General features: G+C 40.9%; 1 protein-coding gene across 3 annotated transcripts in view; it reads left to right on the forward strand.

Moving 5' to 3' along the window:
• LOC133477530 (voltage-dependent calcium channel gamma-5 subunit) overlaps positions 1-19859 on the forward strand; it is a 21011-nt gene extending 1152 nt beyond the window's left edge. Inside the window, exons 1-7 of one of the 3 annotated variants that reach the window (XM_061772374.1) lie at positions 6319-6442; positions 10292-10380; positions 11605-11691; positions 15464-15604; positions 16116-16261; positions 17307-17588; positions 18866-19859. In XM_061772374.1, the coding sequence (XP_061628358.1) occupies positions 10308-10380; positions 11605-11691; positions 15464-15604; positions 16116-16261; positions 17307-17570 (711 nt within the window). In that variant the 5' untranslated portion in view covers positions 6319-6442; positions 10292-10307 and the 3' untranslated portion in view covers positions 17571-17588; positions 18866-19859. Of the gene's footprint in view, positions 1-6201; positions 6443-10291; positions 10381-11604; positions 11692-15463; positions 15605-16115; positions 16262-17010; positions 17223-17306; positions 17589-18865 lie in introns of those variants that run through there. The other 2 variants (XR_009788389.1, XM_061772373.1) reach the window with 2 other exon arrangements.
• Positions 19860-20973: the final 1114 nt, after the last annotated feature.

The raw sequence follows: 20973 nt of genomic DNA on the forward strand, positions 1-20973 counted from the left end.
GTTATACTTATAGAAATAGTCTATATGTCTTGATGTCTTTGTGGTAGCGCAGTAATGTGCAACCCACGGGTTCTTTTGGCTGACCGCCATTCCTCAACATGGCAGCCAGACAAATCGCGTTCGAGCAGAAATGCACACAGCGATGTGTGGGACGCGGTTGTCGTGTGTGTTTGCAACTGCAGCTTAAACACTTTCGGAGAACTGTCGAGGCTTTTTGCGGCAATCGCAACCGGTGCGATGGTGAATGGCAGGTGACTTGTTGCAATGAGACAGGCGTTGATGTGATTTGCTGCGTGTTGTGTTGACATCACAGTGCAGTATTTCCGACTGTGACTCAAATGAGGATACACATCACACTGATGGCTTTTTTTTTTTTTGTCTGACATTGCTTTAGTTTTTTTCTTGCTGGTATTGTCCTTTTTAGTTTATTGTTTTGAAGACATTTCTATTGCCCACAGTTGAGAATTATATGCAATATTTCTGCTACCAAAAACAAACAAACAAATAAAATAAAGTAAAATCTGGCATGCCTTGAAAACGTCCAGTCTAGTTATAATGGGCAAACAGTATGAGAAATCCATTATCCAGACACTACCACCAAGGGCAATTGTGCCATCATCTCATGACACCGTAACATTTGTCACCTAAAACATATATTAAAGGGATACATTTTCCATCATCACATTGCATTTATTGGACCACAAAGTACATAGCGCCATTGTTCGGATGTTTTTTTTTTTTTTTTTTTAGCCCTCTGAAAGGCTCACCAGGAAGCACACATTGTCATAGCTCTTGTTTCTATTCAAATTATTGTCCGTAAACTAAACACACATATATATATATATATATATATATATATATATATATATATATATATATATATATATGTCCATAAATTCTTAAGGAATTTTAAATTATTATGTTAATACAAAGAGAGGAAATGGGCAAGAATTAAGGAGAGAGTGAGAGTTGACTTCGGCTGAATGGCAAACTACACTCTGAACTGGTCGCCAGTCAGTCGCAGGCCACATATAGACACGGACAACCATTCACACTCACATTCACTGAGTAGGAACAGAACCCACGCTGCCCGCACCAAAGTCAGGCGAGTGTACCATGACACCATCCGTTCCTGTAATTGAAGACAAATATTGTGCTATTTCCCCAACATTTTTACTTTTTCTTTTAACGCAAGGTATGTTTAATTTGATTACATGAACATGTGGCGGGCCAATAAAAAAAAAAAAAAAAAACTCACTTTGTGTAAACCATAATTATGCTAATATTTTTTCCCACAGAAGATAAAGAAATTTTATTTTATTTTTTTCCTTTTCAGGGTTAAACCTTTGCCCTCAGAAAACCTTTATTAAGTGTGCAGGCAAATATTTCCAGAAACATTTTTGCATGCTTAATTGCAAAAGAAGTCAACAGCAGTACATATAAATAGCAGAAAGAGATGGTGATGACCATCCAGAGGAAGATTACTGCATGTGCCTGGGAGGTGACGCTTCCAGTGCAGAATTTTTCTCCCCCAATTTTATTATTATTGCTAGCTTATCTTGAATTTAGCAACCAGGACACAGATCTGTTTATCAATTACATACAGCACAATAAGTGAATAAGGCACACATTTTTTTTTTACATCACTTGTATTCTGAAGTGGCCTCAAAAAACAACACAAAAAAAGTCAACGATAAAGCCAGACACACTTGCGGAATTTTTCCTAGATGCTCACTGAGCTAAAATCTCATAAGCTATACAGTAAGGAGGCCTCATATGACATCACATGAAGTTTTGTGCCACTTTGGAAGCTCATTTTGCTTCCAAATTTGGTTGAAAAACAATTTGGATGTCTTTCAGTTCCATTAATATGCTGGCACAGTGGACGACTGGTTTAGCAAATCTGCCTCACAGTTCTGAGGACCCGGGTTCAAATCCGCCCCCACCTGTGCATGCATGTTCTCCCCGTGCCTGCGTGGGTTTTCTCCGGGTACTCCAGTTTACTCCCACCACCCCCCAAAAACATGCATGGTTGGTTAATTGAAGACCCTAAATTGTCCGTAGATATGAATGTGAGTGCGAATGATTGTTTGTTTCTGTGTGTCCTGCGATTGGCTGGCGACCAGTTCAGGGTGTACCCCGGCTCCTGCCCGCAGTTAGATGGGATAGGCTCCAGCATACCCGCGAACCTAGTGAAGCTAAGCAGTGTAGAAAATGGATGGATGGATATGTTTACTTCACAGGTGTTTAGTAGCTGGCAGTACCTGTTTTCTACTGTAGTAGGCTTTTGGAAAGTTTTAGCCATCTGCAGGAATTTAATATCGCTCAAACTGTACAATTTACAAGATACTATGGATAAAGATGATATGTAGTCCATAATTTCAAACAGTTAGTCATCCAGCCAATAGGACAATTTTTACTATATACATACTGCGTCTCTGATTCAAAAGACGGGCTAAATTTGCCAGTCAGTTCAAGATGCTGATATTCAAAGTGTTCTTCAATGAATTCTGACATTCTTTATTCTGTCTGTGACTCCAGTAATTGAAAGTTGCAGACAAAGCAGAGGTCTTGTTTTGGTGCTTGCTCATCGGTCCGCTCATGCTTAATTAATTCAGTACATCGTGTTGCCTGGTGACAGGGTGAAGCCGAGCTCATACAAACTGGAGGCATGCAAAGAGGATGTTACTATGGCCACGATCATGAAATGGGGTAGAACCTTGCAGGCTCGTGGGGGCGCTGCCACTTTTCAGAGCGGGTGGTGTACTTAATCCTTGACGCTATCATATTTTAGTCATTTTTCATTGCATTATATAAGTATGTATTTTGCAATAATAGCAGACTCTTTCTAAAGATTTAAGAATTTATTTTTGGCAGTTTATTTCCCCAGTCCAAAGCATGTAAAATAAACTGTGGCTTTACTGTCGAATGTAAGAACTTTTGGTGGTCACTTTTACTTTCCATCCATCCATCCATTTTCTGAGCAGCTTCTCCTTACTAGGGTCGCGGGCGTGCTGGAGCCTATCCCAGCTGTCATCGGGCAGGAGGCGGGGTACACCCTGAACTGGTTGCCAGCCAATCGCAGGGCACATAGGAACAAACAACCATTCGCACTCACAATCATGCCTACGAGCATTTTAGAGTCTCCAATTCATGCATGTTTTTGGGATGTGGGAGGAAACCGGAGTACCCGGAGAAAACCCACGCAGTCACGGGGAGAACATGCAAACTCCACACAGGCGGGCCCAGGGATTGAACCCGGGTCCTCAGAACTGTGAGGCTGACGCTCTAACCAGTCGACCAACTTTTACTTTCCATTGAATGACAAATGAATGGTATTCTTTTTTGAGCCGCAGATTAAAGTATCGTGGAATCTCCAAACTGTAGGCACCTGTGAATCTTCTTATTCATCCTTATCATTTCATTCTTTCGGAGAAGATGCTTAAAAGTTGAAGCTCCAAATTAAACACAAACTATTCCATGACACTGACTGACGTCCAAGTTGTGTAAATATTTAAATAGTGAATTCATTTGTTCTGGGCTCCAACTGTCATTAGTGTAAAACCTTAATTAACTGTATGTGCGATATTTGAAGTAACATTTTGTGATTCCTAACGGCTGCACAATTACAAAGAGATGTTAGCCACTTAAAATACAACAAAATAAACCGAAAATAAAATAAAACTACTCACCCTTTGAAGATGGCTGACATGCACTTAATGGAGGTGATGCAGTCACCTTGTGGCGTTTATAGAAAAGCAAAACTCACTTTTGGAATGAATATAAGCGAACTATCTAATGCTTTACTTGATGCATGTTTAAACTACCAATTTTTCAGGCTTATTTTTTCACACAAAAGGTACTCCAAATTTGACCATTTTGGGACAGTCTCAGGTTTATAGGCAAAATAAAAAGTAATTTGCACAGGCCAACGGTGGTATATCAGTCTTTTATTTTCATCATTATTTTGACATTTTTATCAAAAGGTTTATGAAACATTCCTCCTTGGTAGACTCCCTACATTCTAATTGTGTCTTCACCCACTTAAATATTATAAGACATGACTAAATGCAGAAGTCATGTGTGACCATGCATCAGCTTAACTATTTTTGGAGCTGGCTTGGTTTTCTGGTAACAGAACTTGCAGTTCTTATATGTGCAGTTATTAAGGGTTCCAAATATAAGCAACAACTGCACACACACACACACACACACAAAGTGGAAGAAGGCATCTTGACTACGGTCCAAAATGGAAAAATAGATGAAAAGGCTGGTTAGCACACCCGCTTCACAGTTCTCAGGACCCGGTTTCAAATCCGGCCTCTCCTGTGTGGAGTTTGCATGTTCTCCCCGTGCCTGCGTGGCTTTTCTCCGGATACTCCAGTTTCCTCCCACATTCCAAAAACATGCACGGTAGGTTTATATGTGCACTGCGATTGGCTAGCAACCAGTTCAGGGTGTACCCAGCCTCCTGCCCGCAGTTAGCTGGGATGTCTCAATTTACTCACAAATGTACAAACTTACTTAATGTAAAATCTGGTGTTATTTATTAGTTGAAGTTATTGTTCTGAATGATGACTACCAAAAAAGGGATGCACGGGTTAATTGTACCTTGTGCCATCTCGGGAAGAGCACTGAATTGAGAAAAGACGAATGCCCCATTCTACGAGATCAATTAGCCTTTACTCTCTCAGTCTTGTGCCACATCTAATCCTGCTTTTGGTGGCATCTGGGCACCTGAAACGCAGTCCTCCAGTTTTACATCAGCTTGTAAAGCTCCAACCAAATAGCTACTTGCCAGAAAATCAAGTTGATGTTGTATAAAAACCCTAAATGAGGTTTAATTTATATCTCCGGGTGTTTATTAGTAAGCAACATCTGCAAGACTATATTTAGAGCGGTGTGCGTGCACGTGTGTGTGCGTGTGCGTGTGTGTGTAAGCATAATTATAGAAGACTGCTTATGTGCGCTGGGCAGCTTTGTGGCAGATGTTTTTACAAATATCAATTTGTTGAGAAAAGCTCACTTTACCCACAATCCTAATGCGGACAAATGGCTTCTAAAATGATTGGCTGGATAAGTTTTTCACCTTAATATTAGGGTGCTCCTGAAGGTTGGTATTGTTTGACCTTCACAAGTGCATCAATGTTATTTGTGTTGTCAGTGCACCCTCCTGTGGACAAAATTAGCAACAAAAGTTACTTTTATTGAAAAATAGCAGTGACTGTGTTCTCCATTCCCCACGGGCCAGATTGAGCCCCTTGAAGGGCCGGTTCTGGCCTGCGGGCCGTATGTTTCAAATGTCATGTGGCCTGCATAAACAAATCATGGGCGTCTAATTCATGTTGTCCTGGACTAAAATTTCAAACTGTCTTCACTTTTAATAACGTTGAGAAATGGGAAGCATTTTAAAATAAGAAAGTTAGGAGTGACGCGGGCAGGCAGATGCGTTTGGACCATTTTCACCTGCACAAAGCGGATGTACGAAAATGGAACAAAATATATGGCAAAAACATTTTTCAAAAACAGAGTCATACGAAAACTGAGTTTCCACTGTATATGTATTTGATGAGGCATACATATACAGTATATGGTTCCACATTCATAATGGCCCTCTGAGGATCAACATCATCTGATGTAAGCATGTCGGCAGTCAAAACGCCTGTGTCGTCATTATCCGAAGCGCTAGTTATGAAAGTCGGCTGTGCTCCTCATCACTGAAGGAGGTGTGGATCTCATCCTTCTCTCTTCTCCTGGGGCTTCACATTAATCAAAAGTCTCAAGTTGGAGGGGGGAAAAAAAGCAAAACCCAAGTAGAATTAAAGAGTTAAAAATCCTTCCACGTAATTACTTTGCATCTTTCCAGTCTCACAGTGAGCGCTTAATACTGCAGCGTGCGGAGAGCTCATTATGTAAAATCAATTCCTTTCAACACGAAATCCTGTGCCAAGCTCCCCAGCGCTCGAGCTTCTGCCAAATGTGGGACCGGCTAACATATGAAACACTCTATTGTTTTGTATTGCAAGTCCGTATGCTGACACGTTATGTGCACCATCTGCAATGCTGAATTTGCATCGCTGTATGGGAAAGGAGGAATTAGCATTCATGTTATAATCCTCTGATCACATAGGCATGTTCCTTCCTCTTCGTTGACCACATCTGATGGGAAATTAATGTTTTTGTGTTATTCTCTTCTCCCAGCTTCCCTTTCTGCTGGCGGCGCCCCTTTGCTCTTGAGGCTGTGGTATGAGCCTATGTGGCAGGAAGGCGCTGACGTTCCTGAGCAGCGTGTTCGCTGTTTGCGGCCTGGGCCTGTTGGGCATCGCCGTAAGCACAGACTACTGGCTCTACCTGGAGGAGGGCGTCATCCTCCCACTTAACCAGAGCACCGAGATACGCATGTCTCTCCACTCGGGCCTCTGGAGGGTTTGTTTCCTGGCTGGTACGTTCATAGCAGGTCTGGATCTGGAGCACATACAGTACATGACTTAATAGTCATGAAGTTAACAGTAGAATTTTACAACATACTTATCGGGACAGTTTATTTACATTTCAATCATTGCACAGTCACCAGACACAACATGATGTACTTCCCGCTAATAAGAGCCAATGCAAAATCTGCCTTCACAAAGATTATAGTTTTCAACCCACACCGTCAGAGAGTATTCATTTATGACATGTGCGGTTCAATCCCTCTGCAAACTAGACTCACAAAATTAAAGCTCTTGTAAGGAATCTCATTGGGTTGTGCAAGCAGTCATAATGCTGTGTCCAGTCAGTGTAATTTTTGTACACGGTTGATATACTGTACTGTCAGAGGTGGGTAATAATGCACGACATTCACTTCATTACAGTTACTCAAATAACTTTTGGGGTAAATTGTACTTGTCAGAGTAGTTTTAATGAAATACGAGGCACCAAGCAACAACAGGCGCACTATCCCTGGCCTCATAATCATTCCATATTTACATACATACACACACACACACACACTAACGTGACGTGTGCAACATAGTCAAAGTCGAAGAACCATGGCATATAAGACATTTATAAATTAGATGACAAAACCCAAATGCTGCTGAAGTGGCTGGTCCGACGCTGAGTCTGGTGTGAGTGTGTGCGTGCGTGTGCATCTACATGTTTGCGGGGCGTCAGAGTTCAGAGTTCAGGTGGGCAGAGGACAGAAGAGGTAGAGGGGCAGAGCGGGCAGAGAGTCGAGATTCCTAACAGCCTGATGAATAAAACTGTCTTTGAGTCGCTTAGTCCTGGTCCACTGACTTAACATGAGTTTGAATGTGATTGGTTAATTCCGGCCACATCCCAGTTATAGGAAAGTTGTTTATTTTTACCTCCCCTCTCAAAAACATTTAAAAGAAAAAGTGTCAATTGAGGTGTACAGGTTATACGTCACATTATTCGTGCAGTTTTGACATGATTTATCTTCGTCTAATTTTTTTTACCCCCCCCCAAAAAATGGCATTTGAACAGGGGCATGTAGACTATATATATCCACTGTATGCCGTTTTTTCCGGTTTTTATAATCTCTGTTTGATGAGCCTATTGTGGTGTTTAACGAGTGGAAACAAAATAGTATAAGATCATTTGTCATTTCAAAAAGACTTTATTTATTGTTTTAGATTAAGTGATATTGTTCAGCAGTAGGCCTATCTGAATTTGCACATTTATATTTTACTTATTTTATTTGACGTTCATGCTGATTTAAAAATAAATCAGAAGTTACTCTCCAGTTACTCAGTACATTAATCTTGCTCAAGTAATTATTTGGTACCTTCAGTACCTTTTACTTTTACTTGAGTCATATTATTCTAAAGTAATGGTACTTTTACTTGAGTACAATTTTTGGATACTCTACCCACCTCAGAGTACTTTATATCTATATATATTGCACTCCTGACATGTCAAACATTATGAACATGCCGCAGACATACTGTATTATTTTACAAATACCGTAATTTCTCATGTATAATACGCACCCCGAAAGTTGAATTCAAAATTCTGGAAAACCCTTCTACCTATGTATAATGCATTTTTACAATGCATGATTTTGCTTCTACCCATATGGTCAAAACATGAAGTATTATCTGTATTTTGTTAGTTTTTTCAAAGAATTGTTCTGATGTTAAGCACTTTATTTGAACATGTCATAATTTCTTTTTATTTACTTGCACCCCGAAAGTTGAATTCAAAATTCTGGAAAACCCTTCTACCTATGTATAATGCATTTTTACAATGCATGATTTTGCTTCTACCCATATGGTCAAAACATGAAGTATTATCTGTATTTTGTTAGTTTTTTCAAAGAATTGTTCTGATGTTAAGCACTTTATTTGAACATGTCATAATTTCTTTTTATTTACTTGCACTTAGTTTGAAAATCACGGCCCTACTTTTACTTAGTAAATGAGAAAACACACAGTTATGCTCATATGTTTGATTACCCAGACAGAATTTATAAGATGGGTAAAATTATTTTAAGAAAACATGAAGGGCCAGGTGAAACGCATTTAATTTTATTCTAATGGGATTCAAATAAAACTGTCAAGCATTTCAGAAAAGCATTCTCATTAAACGATGGAATGGTGGATGACTGGTGAGCACATCTGACTCACAGTTCTGAGGACCAGGGTCCCCAGCTGTGTGGAGTTTGCATGTTTCCTCCCACATCCCATAAACATGCATGGTAGGTTAATTGAAGACTCTAAATTGCCCGTAGGTATGAATGTGAGTGCGAATGGTTGTTTGTTTATATGTGCACTGCGATTGGCTGGCGACCAGTTCAGGGTGCACCCGCCTCTCGCCCGAAGATAGTTGGGATAGGCTCCAGCACGCCCGCGACCCTAATGAGGAAGCGGTACAGAAAATGGATGGATGGATGTATTATCATTAAACAAAACATAACCATAAAGAAATTAATGATGCTTGTTGTTCAGTCTTCAGTCGTATTTGAAAAAACAATATTTCACAAATTCTGCCAGGATATGTAAACTTATGAGCACAACTGTACATATATGCAGTCATACGTACCCCTCTCATATTGGAATGAAAGTGTAGGCTACACCTATTTCAAAACCTCGAGGTGGCGGTAGCATATTAGAATGAAAGTGTACACCTTTCTCATAACCTCTAGATGGCGGCATATGTTTATAAAATGTGAAAGTTTTTTTTTCATTTTCCCCTATACCTACGTATAATGTCCACTATTGACTTTTGACAATTTTGGGGGGGAACATTGCACATTATACACAAGAAATTATGGTAATATGCAATAGTTTTAAATGTGTACATTTGTTTAGGGTTAGGGCGTATTATTGCCAAAAAGATAGAGTTAAGATGTTATAAATGCACTGAATTAATCTGCAGTTCTCGTCAGTCGTCATTAGAACAGAATTCTGTGATTGAGCATCACATGGAATCCGATGTTGTTTACTATTAATGTAATTTGTCAGTCTATAAAACATTGACTTTGCCAGAAATGTTCATATTACTGAATATTTTCTCTCACACAATAGTATTTTTTTTTAGCTAAACACAAATGCTAAATCTACTTAATATTTTCCTGAACAAATCATACTATTAACAGTATTAAGAAAATATTAATTAAAGTCAAGCAAGTCACAGGTACAACCTCAAGTAAAATCATATATAAAACATAATTTTAGATTTGAACTACAAACGGAAGTAAATATCACCATGGGTTATATATATTTTTTCTAGAAATAATCTGATTTCATTCTATTTAAAGCTCTTTCTCACCACTGAGAAGAAACCTCATTGCTATGTTACAGAGAAATGCAGTATGTGTGAAAAAGGCATGAAAGGTGTGAGTACCTGTCTTGTGGTGTTGCTGTAACTGTACCACTGTGTGCCCAAATGGTTTTACTAGCTTTAAGAGGATTCTGCTGCTCAACTCAGATGTCAACCCAATCATGTGGTACACTCAGTTGCCTTGTGTGACTAAACTAACTGTGGTCACATGATGACATAGACTGATGCTGTTGAAATCTGCTGCAAAGAGCAACAGCGTGCTCTGTTGCTTTCACACTTAAGGTGGAAAAAGACAGCAATTATGTCTTAACAACAATTTCCACTCACTCAGCATGTTTTTGAATGAGTCTCATCTCACACACAACTGACTATGGCTCTGAAAGTTTACTTTTTACTGCTGTACTGCTAATGTCCCTCTTGTGCATGCTCAAGTTTGCTTGGAGTGTAAATACTTGAACTGTGTGGAAAGATGAAACCAGTAGATTCTTTATTTGTTTTCTACCAGCCCCGTGTCATCCCTCATGATTTACCCTTCAGGCTTTTATTCATCCTCTTCCCCCATCAGTTTCTATCCTGTTGCTCCATTCCGGCCCAGTAAGTAAACAAACAAAACACTTCATTTGCACTTCCTTTATTTTTATCCTCATACTACAACTGCACTGGGCCTCATATGATAGCTGCATGTGTGTAGGCAGGTCATGATGGTGTGATTAGATTACAGATGTTTTCCTTTTACATCCTCTTTAACAGGCCTATTAAATGGGCCACTCTGTGTTTTAAGGGCAATTGAGTGGCCTTATTGCCCACTTAACTGTTGCGTTGGACTGTGTTTGACCTACAAATAATCGTTGGCCATTATCACATGGCGCACTTCCACTGGAGAGCTCGAATGGTGTTGCATGGACCTGTTAGCTCATGTTGATGTTAGTTTGTTGTTTGCTTTCATTGCACTTAGAGGTCAAGGAAAGAATGTTTAGAGACATCATTGTGAGTCATGTTCAACATGGTATTTCATCTGTACTTTTCTGGAGACTCCAAGACAATAGAAGATCATCACTGAGGCTATGTACACAACCAAATGGGTATTCTAAAAAACATATTTGACCAAAAAAACCAACAACAATATCCATCCACAGCAAAATCAACATGAAAAAGTTTTTAAAAAGGCTAACAATAAAAAAGAAACATGAAAGAAAAATGAAAATGACTCAAATCAGCTGACATGCAGAGATACAGTAACATCACAAGCCATACAAAGATAACAGATAGTGGAAAAGATAGCGAATGCTAAAACGTCATTTTGTTCAGATACATTTAGCGAGAGTAGGCAAAAAAAAAAAACATTTTCCCCACGGGGTGGCACATGTTCCAAGAAAGCACCCATTAGGTTTTAGTCCGGTGCCTATCAAGACATTTATTTTAAACAAATTCACATCACCATATGGTTAATGGAAATTGTCCGCCAACCATAATGACAATGGCACTACCTGTACTCCTATAGTAGTAGTACTACACTATATTCCAAAAGTGGTCTTGGTCACGGCGGCGTCTGCAGCGGACGAGCAGAACGAGTTGCCTGACACAATGTGCTGAAGTGGCCACAGGCAGACATTTCATGGACAGCAAAATGTCTTAATTGTCCGACCTGTGGAGGAAGCTGAGCACACTGGTGCATTTAATGTTGCTTTGTTATTCTTTCCTCCAAAAGTGGTGTAGTTGGTAGTTCCAAAATTTGCAGTTATTTGATTAATTCTTGTTTTTTTTAGTGACTGAAGTGTTTGTATGATCAAAATTCTTCCATATTCTTCTTCCTTCTAGGAGAGGAGAAAGGTCGCTGCTTTACCATTGAATATGTGATGCCCACTAAAGTCCAGATGACTTCGGAGTCCACTGTTAGTGTCCTGAGTAAGTAAATCTAGTAAAGCACAATTTAAAGTCCAAGTTTTTTTTAAATTTTTTTTTTTACTGAGGGCCAAATACAGAAAATACTGTGTATTTGCAACGCAGCTATAATGTGAAGAACATTGCACTCAGTGGGAGCAGTGATGCTGTCCTTTGGATTTAAGGATAGCTGACATGTCAGGAGAAAGTTTGGTGGTTGAGACACGGAGCACTTCACAGAAGCTATCAGTCATTCTGTTTCTCAGTCTGTTTTTGTTTTTGTTTTTTTGTGATTTAACAGAGAAAATGTTTGTTCACATGTGAATGTTGAGCCGAATAGGCTCATCATTCTTTTTGCACGGCGTCTCATCAGAGGAAACTTGGCATTATCCAAACTCCGATAGAAGTCGGCGAGGGAGAGAAGCTGATGTTGACTTTTTAGAGAATCATCACACTGCATTTCAATCAGTTCTAACGGCAGACTCTCTTCCACTTCTTCTACTCCACCAGGAGGGGGGTTGAGAAAAGCTTGATTTGTTTTTCAAGGACGCTGGTTGAATTTTGTCACGAGAGATGCAATCACAGACACATATTTCTCCTTTTTAGCAGAAAGGTCGGCCTTTGGAAAAGCAGACTTGATTTCAGACAGCGTGCGCACCATTGAAGCTTCGTAGTTGTGTCTCAAACAGGCGGAGGAAATTTTCTGTGGTGCAGTCCTCTAGCTCCAATTATGTTGACAGTTTTTACAACAGGGTTCATCACAACGTCCAGCTGGACAGTTTTGGCACACAGTGCTTCTTGGTGGATGACACAGTGGATTCTAACAACCTCATCTCTGCTCTCTTCTCGCTTGGCGCACAACATCGATGCCATTCCTTTGCGCTCGCCCATCACAGTCGGAGCTCCATCCGTTGTTACTCCGCAGAGCTTGTCCCATTTAAGTCCGATCTTTTCAACTGCCTCTGACACCGCTCTGAAATTATCTTTGCCGTGGTTGTGCCTTTTTAGGCTCATCATAACAAGTTTAGTGACTTCATAGCTTGCTGTTGTGGCGTTTTCCTATATCTTGTTAGCGCGGAGGGGGAAAAAAAACTGATGATGACCTTGCAGGCTAGCTGCTATTTGCTTGACTTTCTGTGTTCGTTCGGCACCGGTGTACGAGGTGTAGTTCTCATGTTTGGTCTCCTAGTTCCTACGGATATTATACTCTTTCATTACAGCAACAGCTTCATTGCAGATCAAACAGACACACTTTCCATTGATTTATATTAATTTTCCCACCGTGTTTGAAATCTTCTACACTTACTTTCTATTTTGCGTTTCTTTGGTGCTGCCATTTTCTGCTGACTCCTCGTAAAAGTTTTTCTTAATCTTAATTGTGTAATTGTGTTGTGGAGAAGCACCATTTATGTGACTGGCTCCGTTTAGTGTTGAAACCGAGAGGAGCAATAGAGTTGATGCTGAGCTCAAGCTTCTTGGGCGCGCCATATTCAGTTACCGTATTTTCACAACCATAAGGCGCACCGCATTAAAAGCCTCAGTTACGGGGTCTATTTCTGTATTTAACACATACATAAGGCGCACCGTATTATTGGGCGCAGGCATGGTAAAACATACGCTAGCTTAAAACATACGGTAGCATGCATGCACACTAAAACAATGTTTTTTAAAAGGCAGCGGGAGCAAAACTGAGTTCGGTTGTACTTTATTGAAGCATTTAAAAATGTACTCACATTAGTTTTTGATCAATCCTCATCCACAAATCCATCAAAGTCCTCATCTTCTGTATCCGTGCGGCTCCTCAGAAATCATGCCGGCTATTACGAAAGCTCATGCAACAGTGCAAGCAGACACTTTAGCCCAAGCATCCACAATCCATTCACAAATTGTGGCGTAACTCGCCCGGCGCTGCCTCCTAGTCTTAGTAAAGCTGTCATCCATCGCTCCCACGCCGCTCGCAACTTCACTTTGAACGGTCTGTTTACACCGATGTCCAGCGGTTCGTCAAGCCTCCCGGAATGATGGAAAGCCCCGAGTTATTGCACTGAGTCGAATGGTGACTGTAGAGACGCTTTTCCCGGCTGTTCTTTGCTCGGGCCAACTCGCCTTGTTTCCACGGAAACTCAGCTTCATCTTCTTGACTTGGCGAAGCTAATTTTCCTTCTTCCTCCACTTGCGCACCATGGATTCGTTCATCTTGAATTCTCTCAATGCTGCTCGATTCCCATGTTCCTCCGCGTAACTGAAAGCTTGCAGTTTAAACTGTGCTTCGTAAGCATGTCTCTTCGTAGGTGCCATTATCGGGGTCCTTAGCCAAACCGATGTTGTTTTGTACAATGCACAGCTCGGTGCTATATAACTACTGGGGGCGTGCCTTTAGCGTCCTCTGTCACGCGCACCCTTCCCCCTTTAACGTCCGTATGCTGTCCTCAGCCACGTCCGCCTTTCCTCTATATATGCAGCGTATTGGCAGGAAATGCTCCCAGTCATTCAAACGAAGCGCTCAACACACAACAACATTTATCGATTTTGGAACACACATAAGGCACGCCGCATTATAAGGTGCCCCGTCCATTTTGGAGAAAATTGAAGACTTATAAGTGCGCATTATGGTCGTGAAAATACGGTATATTTTCATAATTTGCTGTGTGGCAATAAAAACTGGGCCGCAGTTGGCCTGCAGGCCGTAGTTTGGACACCCCTAAGTAAAGCTTTTTAAAAGCATTTTACAGAATTAGCAAGGCCAGGCCACAGCAATAGCCAGGTATTAGCTCATGGGGGGCTAATGATGTGTCACTACTTTGCCTAAAGTCCTATTGGTTGATAAGAACAGTGTTTCCGAAGATTTATTCAGCCAAGGCAAATATTTTACATTAACAAACAAAAATAACCAAAAAAAAAAAAGCATACATACTGAAATAATGATCTTGTCTCAATTTACTCTCCACTTAACTTGCTCACTGTGAAATTTGGGCGTGTTTAGTTGGGTACAAAGGTATTAATCGTGCCTTCTGCTCTTTAGTGAAAGCACATTTGCTTGTTTTGCCTATTACTATACGTGGCTGGCATAAATAAATGAACAAAGATACATTATTTGTGGTCAATAACGGATTAAGTGTAATTGGATAATGGCTAATTACCCGTGGCACACCTGATGATCTTGGCACAGTGGTTGGGAATCATTGCATTAGAATATATTCACAGTGGATGGTGGAAAAGGAAAATTGAGCAGATGTTCAGAACCTGACATTCCATTTGTAAAGCTATAACTAGGAACTAACGTAAGCAACTGGTCATGCGCTCAACATCAATACAGAGCTGTTCAAATTCCAATGGGTAGAGTATATGAATGAGAAATTCACACCAACTCAAAATGACTTGCTAACAGATGCATTTTCGGAAATAGGCAGCAAGCAAAAATATTTAGTTGGTTGTTTAGTTTCACACTCGATGGCTCGGCAGGCACTCCAGTGAGCCAAGTATTTGTATACAAGCACTTAAAAAGTAAATGTTTCGTAGCACATCCCCTTTAATGTTACAGCGTAAGTGCATAAAACTAAACGTTTAACTTAACTCAGTCGGAGGCTTCGAAGAATCACTGACCCCTTTTGCTTTCGAGACTTTGTGTGCCATTTGCTCTCAGTAACAAGGCCTGACTCCGTCTTGACAAGTAACCTTAAACTGTGGGATGCCTAACCAAAGAACAGTTCTAATGGAACCCCAGGTTACGGCTCGTTTTTCTCTTCTTTGTAAGTGGTAAAAAACAAAACAAATTTTAAATCCTCTTTTATTGCAGAGATGATCCGTTCGGCCACACCTTTCCCACTGGTCAGCCTCTTCTTCATGTTCATCGGTTTTGTCCTCAGCAACATTGGCCACATTCGACCACATCGCACCATCCTGGCCTTTGTTTCGGGAATCTTCTTCATCCTATCAGGTACTCACTTGGGCTCCTTCCCACTGACAGAGACTTCATCTTGTTCTCATTTAGTAGGATTTTGTGAAAAATAAAAATAACTCATTATTGCACCTTTCACCACTGGGATTCCCGTGACCCTTAACGGGAAGCGAGACATAAAATGGCCAACCCTAATTACAAAAATCCTTCTTTTTATGTGGGTCCAGTTCCCACTCACTGACTGTGTGCATGAGTGTGAATGTTTGCCTATCTCGATACAGTATAGTCCTGTGATGCACCGGCAACACGTCTGCCTTTTGCTGGAAGTCAGCTGCAATATGCGCCCGCTTCCCATAACTCTAATGTGGACAAGTGCTATAGAAAATGGATGGATGGGTTTTCTAGTATTTTAAGCATGAAGCAGGTTAACATTTTTCATTTTGTTTCCTCATTAAATCTACTGCTTTTTCTCATACATGATGATTTCTCCTCCAGGTGTCTATTCAAATGGGTGGTAGGATGTCACTAATGTGTTGTTTCTGGGCTGTAGGTCTGTCTCTGGTCGTTGGTCTGGTGTTGTACATCTCCAACATCAACGATGAAATGTTGAATAGGACCAAAAGCAATGAGGCCTACTTCAGCTACAAGTATGGATGGTCGTTTGCCTTTGCTGCTATCTCCTTCCTCCTCACTGAGGTAATGTTAATCTCATTATGGTCCCTTGCACCAAAGCTTCCGCTTTGGATCCAGTTCCACAGAACAGTTGATTCATTCTTATCCCTAAGTGTTGTTATGTTAATGTGTAAAACACTATTTTACCTTGACCCAATATGATTGCATGTTAAAGATGAATTTCTTCCTCACCACTCTTACAATGTTATATTTGATGCGGGCAGGGGCGGGGGGAAATATTGCACCTTTCCCCCTCCACCAATCAGTCACTTACAGTACTAGAGCATTTAGCAGTGACATACAGTAAAAATATTTAAGCTTAAACATGCTACTTGTTAGGATTACGTTTTCTGGTAGGAAATAGTGTAATGGACGTAAGGCCTTCTGTTTTCATGAAAACTTTAATATTTTAAGTATATATGGAAAGTTGAACTCCTGCAGCTTTAGAAGGGTGTGTTTCTTGCAAATGTTGGTTGAATTCTAAAGTGTAGGTTTTTCAGTCAACAACACAAGTGTTGATACTATCAGTAGTTACAAATAGAACAATAGAAAGACAACACTGTACAATATGGAATAGTCTGCTATTTAAAATGCGTTAGTCGGGACTGTTCAGGAAACTGTTGTTTGGTGTTACACTGTTTGTCTCTATGGTGCAATCACAGTGCACCCTAGTGGGGAGGCTATAAAATAACACCGATGCCAAATAATGATCTCAAGTCAATTCCATGAAAGTGCTGGTAGTGTAGCTGTCCATGCTGCTGCCTTTCACACAGATGGTGCGAATGCCCAGCTGGTGCTCCGACACCCAGCCACTGACGGTCCCAAGCCCAGATTCCAAATATGTGTGGGTTGTGTCAGGAAGGGCATCCGGCATACAGACATTGCCAAATAGAACATGCGAGTGACTTGTTGTGGCAACCTCTGATGGGACAAGCTGGGACAACAACAATTCATGAAGTCCATGAAACCCTTTTCCTTACAGCTGGTGTGTCAAAAAGGCCAATACTCCTGATCTTGTCAGCAGAATGGACGACGCTCCTCTTTCTAAAGCTCCTCTTTGCCTTTCCAGACGGCTGGTGTGATGTCCGTGTACCTGTTCATGAAGCGCTACACGGCGGAGGAGATGTACCGGCCCCGCCAGGGCTTCTACCGGCCTCGCCTCAGCAACTGCTCGGACTACTCGGGCCAGTTCCTCCATCCGGACGCGTGGGCCGGGCGTGGCCGCAGCCCCTCGTCCTTCTCCTCCGAGGCTTCCCTCCAGATGAACTCCTCCAACTATCCTGCCCTCCTCAAGTGTCCTGAGTACGAACAGATGTCCTCCTCGCCGTGCTGAAGCAAAGAACCACCAGAGGTTATTACAGCACTGGCATAGTTCAAATACTGTGCAATGTATACTCCCAAAATGTAAGCTACCCGTATACAAAATCCTGAAGGTGTCTAGTGGGCTAAGTCGCAGTTGGCGACGACCATGGATTTTATTTACCTGTAGTGTGCAGTGGTATAGAACCGCATGCAACATAATGAGAATGTTGCGCCTTCCATACAGTTCCATCATTAGTATTCCACAGCATTTGTCCCCATTAGGGTCGCAGGTGACCTGAGCCTATCCCAGCTGACTTTAGGCGAGAGGTGAGGTACATCCTGGACTGGTCGCCAGCCAATCGCAGGGCACCTGTGAACAAACAACCATTCACGCTCACATTCACACCCATGGACAATTGTGAATCTAGGTAGAACATGCAAACTCACGCAGGAAGGCCGGAGCTCAGATTAGAACCCAGAACCTTAGAACTGTGAGGCAGATGTGCTAACCAAGCTGTTACCTGTCATGCAGTCAAATAACTAAACCACAGTAATCCCCCACTATTTGCAGGGGGTAGGGACCGAGCCCTTACGCGAATAGTGAAGAAGTGCAAGTCTTTGGTACCCCCCAAAGGTCCCATAACTTCCACTAACAACACAGGCTAAACTTAGCTCTTTACCGACATATTGTCTCTCAGTGGAGATGTGTCACTTTGACATATTTGACACCAATTGACTGTACTACTTTGTTATTTAGGCTGGACTTTGGCTGCATCTTGTGGCATCGTAGGATGTTTCAGAAACAATGCAAAACTGTGACTAGGTGAATTTTTCAGTGAATATGTGGGGATTACTATTTTAGTAACAGTTGTTAGTATAATGATGCATTGCACTTGGGTACTACTACAAACTAAAATCACAATAATAAGCATATTGTTACATCAATACATCGCTGACAGTGTCTATCAAATCGGATCATTATCATCTTTGTCAAAGCAAAACCTCTTGTACCGGACCTCTTTCGATTAGGGAAGTGTGCCTAATGTTGCGGCCGACCATGTCGGTCAGTCAGCGTAAGCTACTTCTGCTGATCTCTAGTTTTTCAAAGATATACCTGAAGAAATGAACTAGGAAAGGCTCAAAAGGCATTATGTGTGGTCACGCAGACGTGCACTCATGTCAACGTGCCAAACACAAGCTGAACAGTGCACAATGACCTTCAGCTAACAGCGAAAAATAATCATGCTGATCATATTGATCAGGGACTGAAAGTCATTTATGTTTTCCATGTGAATGTTTTGTTGTTTTTGTCTGGTCCCTTTTCAGAAACTCATATTGAAGCCAAAGGAAGAACCTGTGACACAGCATCCTGCCTCCCTCATCAGCACCAACTCTTCGAAGCTCATTCACAGCTATCTACTGTATACACATAGTTGAAATACAGAAATATGTTGGTAATTCATAAATTCCTACCAGTAAAATTAACATAACAAATAGCCAGTATTCCATTTGTTTATATCCTATAATCTATTGTGAAGGGGAAAGAAGATGGACTGTTCTAATGGGAAGTGTGAACCATTATTTTTGCAACATGTGAATGGAAGAAGTACAAAAGAAAAATCTGTTCATGAGATTTTACAGCATAAATTCAAGATATTTTCGTAATTCACGCCCTTTTGATGACACAATATTCCTGGTCGGAATATTCCAAAAAGAATTGTGCCAACGAAGATGTTTGAAGCACAGTTAAAACTATTGAATACCAACATTTCATGCAGCATTAGGTGAGTAAACATATTACTAAGAAGCATGTTGTCTAGTGCAATTATTTTATCTGATTTCACAATATTAATGATAACTGTTCATATTTAACGTTGCGTTGTGTTGTGTTGTTGTGAACTCATACATTATTAATGGTATCCAACATTTGTTTATTCAGTATTTGTCTCTTTTGTCTCACAGGATACATAAACTAAATAAATACAAACTATCCATCTCAAGCATTATTGTAGATAGAGCCTTGTGATTATTCCAAATGTGTATGTAAATATGCATTTGTATATAGACTCAGTTTTGTATAGAGAAAAATTTAAATATACATTGATGGATGTTCTGTTATTCAATAGAATAATTTTCAATATCTGTGACTGCTGCTTTACCTCACATTGAGAATGTGAGATTTTGCATAATAATATGTAAATGTTGTGTTCTGATGGTTGTCACATTGCAAATGTGATTATTAATTGTGTATTTTTACAGTCCAGTTTCATGTTTCAACTGTGACTGCATATTCAGCGAAATAAAGGGATTTGCTAAACAATTCATGTTTTATTCTTCTGTATTAGTTTCTCTACAAAGCTCCAGATGTTAAATAACTGTAAATAAATAGGTTATTGATACATAATATCTTTCATCCATTTTCTGTAGCGCTTGTCTTCATCAGGGTCATGGGTGAGCTGGAGCGTATCCCAGCTGACAATGGACTGGTCGCCAGCCAATCACAGAGCACATGTAGAAAAACAACCATTCACTCACATATTCTTACCTATGGACAGTAAGTCTTCAACCATGCATTTTTGGGGAATGTGGGAGGAAGACGGCGTTCCCAGGAGAAAACCCACGCAAGCATGCAAACTCCACACAGGAAGGCCGGAGCTGAGATTGGAACCTCACCTCAGAACTATACAGTACAGTATAATGATGAAAATATTTAATGGAACACACCATGTTCATATTGTGAGCCACTGTCGCTCTCTGTTGAGATAACGGAAATCTACACAAATACAATTCTATTTTGACAGAGCATCAAAACACAATGAACAAAAATATAATTCAACACTTGGTTTTTTTCTCCCAATTTTCACATGAAACTCAACGATCTAAGACATTTGGAATTGAGGGAGGGAGCTACATTGTGTATTTGTAGATCTAGAGGAAGCCAATGACTGGGAACCCTGAAGGAACTGTTGTACTGCATGCAGAAGTCTGTAGTGGCAGATAAGTATGTTAAGTGGTGAGGTGGGCTGTAGGTGTGACAGGAGTTTAAGGTGGAGGTGGGACTGCATCAGGGATCAGCCCTGAGCCCCTTCTTGTTTGCAATGGTGATGCATAGGCTGACAGATGAGGTTAGACTGGAATCCCCGTGGACCATGATGTTCGCAGATGACGTGATCTGCAGTGAAAGCAGGGAGCAGGTGGAGGAACAGTTGGAAAGATGGAAGAATGCACTGGAAAGGAGAGGACTGAAGATTAGCCGAAGTAAAACAGAATATATGTGCATGAATGACAGGGGTTGAGGGGGAAGAGTGAAGCTACAGGGAGAAGAGATAGCAAGGGTAGAGGACTTCAAATACTTGGGGTCAACAGTCCCTAGCAATGGTGAGTGTGGTCAGGAAGTGAAGAAACGGGTCCAAGCAGGTTGGAACGGGTGGAGG

The sequence above is a fragment of the Phyllopteryx taeniolatus genome, chromosome 4 (genome assembly GCF_024500385.1).
Source record: "Phyllopteryx taeniolatus isolate TA_2022b chromosome 4, UOR_Ptae_1.2, whole genome shotgun sequence".
Taxonomy (NCBI): domain Eukaryota; kingdom Metazoa; phylum Chordata; class Actinopteri; order Syngnathiformes; family Syngnathidae; genus Phyllopteryx; species Phyllopteryx taeniolatus.